The 6,000-nt window shown below is 41.7% G+C and overlaps 1 protein-coding gene across 1 annotated transcript in view; it reads left to right on the forward strand.

The window, feature by feature from the left end:
- The window catches only part of SLC35F4 (solute carrier family 35 member F4), a 275,316-nt gene extending 269,606 nt beyond the window's left edge, over positions 1–5,710 (forward strand). The window contains exons 7-8 of the mRNA XM_075531797.1: positions 2,142–2,231; positions 5,469–5,710. Coding sequence (XP_075387912.1) covers positions 2,142–2,231; positions 5,469–5,710 — 332 coding nt within the window. The remainder of the gene's footprint in view (positions 1–2,141; positions 2,232–5,468) is intronic.
- Positions 5,711–6,000: the final 290 nt, after the last annotated feature.

Consider the following 6,000-nt stretch of genomic DNA (forward strand, 5'->3'; position numbering starts at 1 on the left):
AGCACCCTCAAACAGTGAGGCTGGCACAAGAGTGGGCAGTGGGTCATTCTGTTGTAGATGGGGTTTCTCTGAGTCAGAACTGCCTCGATGGCACCTGACAACCACCACACCACCTGGCAATGAATACAGCCTACCTGGGAATAGATGGGGTCCCCAAACCATAACAACCCGATATTTATGGATCTTGGCTCTGGCTGTGCACACATGATCTCCAGCTCGCTGCAAACTAACCATCCATCATTGTGGGTGTTTTTTCACATGTCCATCACATTCCTAGATGGTCTGTTCACTCTGGACGTCACTCGTGCTGGCCAAGCTCTGTGGTTCTCCACCAGGCGGCACGATCTGAGCGCCAATGGGAACTGCATTATCCAGTGGTGCTACAGCTGTTCTTCCAGGGTCCCTTCAGGTGTACCAGTGTCTTCCCATGCCAAGTGACTCAGGAAGCAAATGAGGAGACTGCTCTTTCTTCTCTGTATGACACAGTTGCTGCTCCGCATTTTACAGTCTTTGGTTTCCTGTTTTAGAGTTGTTTCTACACCACGTTTCTCCATAGAAAGCAGAGTTCCTCTCGCCTTGACTAGGCTGAAAGACCAAGGCCAGGTGATGTTCTGAACTAGCCTACAGGTTCTGGAACTGTGGCTGCCTTCTTTGCTCCAGTTTAGCTTGCTCATACCCTCTCTCAAGTTTAGCAAACCACCTGGGTGTTCCCGTGCCCACATTCGTTTTGGCTTTATTCACTCACCTGTCATGTCTGCATCACTCTGAATCTTAGGCAAGACCCATGCTACATATTGAATTCTATTCTTTTCCTTAGATTGTTTGTACAGCGTGTGTAAGTATTTCAGCTAAAGGGCTAAGGGGCAACAGGTACTGTTTGAGTAAAGTCACCTGGTTCTTATTAAGTGACAATGGCTCACCCACATACCAATACTTTCTTTCAATCTGCAAACACATTTGATTTATTTCAGCTAGCTGAAGAATTCAGCAGTTCTCTGCTACAATGAATGCCTTATTTCTTGGAATGTGGCATATTTAACTCCCAGAGGACGAGGAAAGAGTTTCGGTCACTGTATCATAAATTGCTGTTCTGCCATGAAAGAGGAGCAGGTATCAATGTAGGAAGGCATTCTGCCTTCCTTGCCATTGTTATTGTATGAAAATTATTCATGATCCCAAGCTTTGTGAAAATCTCTAGTTAATAAACACAAGTGACTCCAGATAGCCAAGTGAGGGGACTTAGCGAAAGCAGTCATTGTAGATGAGAGTGGTGGGTAAACACTGCCTAGTGGAATTGTAATACCATCTTTGTTTCTACAAAGAAATGGCCAACATGGTGAATCATGTCCATGGAGTTCTCTTCTGGAATGAGGATTTTTTAAAACTTGTTTATCGCTCTAATTCCTTGAATAACTATAATTTACTGAAATGTCTTAATGGTTCCTCTGTTTGGAAAATCTGGATTTAAAAAAAAAACAAACATCTGACTGGGATAGCTGAGTATTTTAACTAGTTTTCTATTTAGTTGAAGTTATCCAACGGTATTCATTGGAAGGTATCAGCCTATACCTTCAGTTTGTTTTGTGGACTAGTCATGGATTAGGCGTGTACAAATCTGGACGCACAAAAGGTCCCTGGAGTTCAGTGAAGTGCGTTGAACTCACTTTTGTTGATCCATCTGATGCTCAGTTCAGGAGAGGAGGTAGAACAGCATCACTGAATAGATCTTCGTTGGGATAATAATACAAGAGCCCTTTAGTTACCCAGGAATATGACCCAATACATCAGAGTAGCACTGAGATACAGACCACACTTCAGCCAGTTACTAGCGTCCAGTCTCTGGTTGATACCAGTTGACTTGTATCATACTGATATGCAGTGCACTGAATTGATTCTTTTTCTTCTGCATTTGCCTCAAACACCCTTTGGTAACAGATCAGGCAGCCAGGGTAGCAGAGAAGGAAGAAATAATATGATTAATTAAGGCCAAATTAATCCACAATGAGAGGATTAATTGATCAAAAACACAGGCAAGTTTTAGATGCCATATTTAACAAAAACTTTCATTATTTAAGTTAAGACGTACAGGTGTCGAGCATATCACTTTCCCTGCATCCTGTAATCCCGCCTTTATTTTTCAGCCTTCAACATCCTGGTGAATGTCGGTGTGGTGCTGACCTACCCAATCCTAATTTCCATTGGGACGGTGCTCAGCATTCCTGGAAATGCAGGTACTGCTGTGATGTAACACCTGCAGATTCGGACCACCACCACACGTCCCTGCTCATGTTTGTTTCCTGCGTTCAGTTGCTTCTGCTAGCCATTGTGAATTATGCCCCTTGCTCAGGAAGATGCTTTTTAAATATCATGAAGGTGGTAGACAATAGGATAGCGGTGCAACGGATTTAAATTTTGCAGCGACAAACACTAGTTTTACTTGGTCGTGCTTTTAGAATTAAATACCAAATGTATTATTTGGGTTTCATGTAATCTCCCTGACAACCTAATTTTGTGGTATTTTTAGAGGAAGCCCTATGGAAACAAAAGGCACCCCAGCAAAGAACGCTCACGTAAACGTCGCTAATGAAAGTGTAGGAAATGTGCGGGGTGCTGGCCCCCATCAGACTATCCATGGGGAGCTGTGGAAGCTTCATCTGGGGGCCGAGCAGATGGTCCTCCAGAATAGATATCAGGGGGAAAGCAACTTGACTCACTTCAGGGACAAATGGAGAAGCTATTTTCCCAGAATAATCTTCCTTGTCAAACCTGTCAATGGAGCCAATAATGAAAGTGTGGCGTCTGGGTGACTGTACAGTCTTCCAGCTCTAAACTCCCAGCATTCCAAGTCTTGAGGGGCCCTCTCTCTTGCCCTCAGAACAGTCACAGATGTTTATGGATCTCCTGCTATGGTTATCAGAGCCGGAGAAAATACAGGAAACACAAAAGAAAAGACTTCTGACATCCATCATTCCCTTAAAAAGCTTATAGTTGACTTTGGACAAAAAGACCATGGTGGGTGAAATAATTTGGAGCTCTACAGAGGAAATGGTTCATAAATACCAAATTGTGGGAGACAGATTCCTAGGGCTCTAAGATATTCAGAAGAAAAAACCATCAAGGGGGGAGGGGAAAAGTTGTCCAGGAAGTCCATTCATCTGTGGATCCAGCAAACCATTCCTGAGCGCTTAGTACACACCAGGAACCATTTAGATATTGGTGATGGACCCAACTAAGACGCTATCCTACCTACCCTCAGGATCCTGAAGTCCTAAGAGGGCGATGGGAGGAGTTGAATGATCATGATGCAGAGAGAGAAATGCTCTGACAAAACGTGTACTCGATGATCAGAGAACACAGGGGAGGTACATCAAAGAAGGCTTTCTGCAAAAAAACCCAAGGAGGAGGTTAGCTGGACCCAGTGGGAAATGAAGATAGAAGAGCACTCTATGCTAAAATAAACGCATATGCAAAGAGCCCCGCACTGTCAAGTGTGTCCTTTGGGGGGAAAAGGCTGGAGGGTAGGTTGCAAACAGGGCAGGGTGAATTGGGTACAGAGATAGGGGAAACTATTAAGAAATAAGACAGGAGAGGTCATTAAGAGTTAACCCATCCAGTGGATGTGGGCGTGGGGAGGGAGCAGTAGAGCTGATTGTGCTGCGGTAGATACAGCTCTTTCTAGGAGTGATTCAACCATGGAAGGGTATGATATGTGAATAGTATATCAAGAAAACTACTTTAAATAAGGAACCAAACTTGACCTTTGGTTTCCATGGGTGACGGAGGAAGAGCTGTAGTGAGGCAGCGTTGCGTTCATTTGAATAATGCTGGGACAATTTGGGGAGGGATCAATAGTGGTTGTACAAAACGCACAGTACCATCAGTGGCACTTAAATATACACGTAGAAGTTGTTGAATTGGAGAAGGTTTTGCTGTGTATACTTCTGCCAAAAATGAAAAAAAAATTACATGAATAACAATGAGTACAGGGAAAAGAAGAAAATGTTCTAAAATTGATTGTGGTAAGGATTGTATAATTCTTTATATGGTTGAATTACTTAATTTTATGATATGTACATGAAGTACCAATAAAACTATTTGGAAAAAACAACAACAGTTAACTCCTCTAAGTGAGGGGTCAGTTAAGCCCACACAGGCACATCAGTCAAGGATTACAAATAACAAAATCCAAGATCAGAGGAGGGAAAGCTATTAGAGCTTAAATTCTGAGCACCATATTTCCATAAAGCTATGAAAGACCGTGGAAGCCCAAAATCCAGTAGCAGAGCCCCATGGAAATTAAACATACACTGAATTCCTTCTGACCATTGACCGGGATGAGAAGAGCCTTTGACCTCACAGAGTGCATCAGAAAATGAATGAATGCTGCTACCCCGTGCTGCCACTGAGGTGATCCTGGCTCACGGTGACCCTCGAGAACAGGGTAGAACTGCCTTCCATGGGTTTCTTAGAATAACTCTTTATGGGAACAGAAAGCCACATCTTTCTCCCAAGGAGCAACTGGTGGTTTTGAACTGCTGACCTTGCGATTCGTAGCCCAACTTGTAACCCACTACAACACCAGGCTCTAATGCAGATGTAGTTGGATTAAAATGTATCATTTGTTTCCCCTTTTGACCCAGTCATAATTTGTTCTAGTTTTTTTAATGTTTTCTGCTTTATTTTGGATGGAAGCTTTTCTGTGTTTTATTTTGTTATTCTTGTTGGGGGTTTTTGTATGGTTTCCTTTATATGAAACCCAGGACTGACAAATATATATAGTTACTAGAGTAATAGTTTCTTAGGGTTATGACAAGGGAGATTGGTGGGGAAGGGGGAACTAATATCAATGAATACAAAAGTGAAGAAAATGTTCTAAAATTGATTGGGTGATGATTACACAACTCTTTTAATATCTTTAAACCACAGAATTATATGGCACATGAATATGTTCATAAAACTTTTTTAGAATTTACATTTTATTTTTTAATTTATTGGGGGTCCTATAATTCTTATCACAATCCATACATCGATTGAATCAGGCATGTTTGTACATATGTTGCCTTCATTCTCTTCTAGACATTTGCTTTCTCTTGAGCCCTCGGTACCAGCTCTTTTTTTTTCTCCCCTCTCCCTCAATCTCCTGGTAGATTGCACATTGTAATTATTTTCATCTCTCACACTGACCACTGTCTCTCTTCCCCCATAAAACTGATTTTTAAAAAGAATTGGCCCATATCACATTTGATCTGGTTCTTGCAGGTAAGTGTGACATAGAAAGAATGCAAAACACGTCAAGGAAACAGCGTGCATGCATGACGAGGTGGGGAAAAGAAAACGCAGATTAAAAGCATCAGGAAGACTTTGGAACTCTCTAGCGCTAGCCCAGACTATGGTCATTTGCTTTTAAGGAAACTTGGGAGCAGTCTCAGAGTGTGCCTGATGTGATTGTTTTCCATTCATATTCATAGCTGTGGATCTCCTGAAGCAGGAGGTGATATTCAATGTTGTCCGCCTGGCTGCTACCATCATCATCTGCATTGGGTTTCTGTTGATGTTATTGCCAGAGGAATGGGATGAAATCACCCTGAGATTCATCAACAGCCTGAAGGAAAAGAAAAGTGAAGAGCATGTGGAGGACATCACCGACTCCAGTGTACACCTGAGAAGCAGAAACCGGGCCAATGGGACAGTGTCTATCCCACTGGCTTGAAGAGAAAGACACATTTTTGAATGCACGTGTATGTATATTCTGTGAATATAATAAAGTTTTCTCACTCCTTGTACACTCAAATGACAATATTAACTCTAAATTTGGATAAATCATGTGAAATAATGCCAACAATAAAAGTTTACATCTATTTGCTTATCAATGAAGTGATGTAAATAATCATAATAAATTTTTTATGAAAACATTTTTATCCACGTTTTCTTTTTTTCAACAGGCTTAGAAGAATTGAGAAAGTAAAACAGTTTACAAATATGACAGATATTTGAAAATGG

Source organism: Tenrec ecaudatus, chromosome 14 (genome assembly GCF_050624435.1).
Source record: "Tenrec ecaudatus isolate mTenEca1 chromosome 14, mTenEca1.hap1, whole genome shotgun sequence".
NCBI lineage: Eukaryota > Metazoa > Chordata > Mammalia > Afrosoricida > Tenrecidae > Tenrec > Tenrec ecaudatus.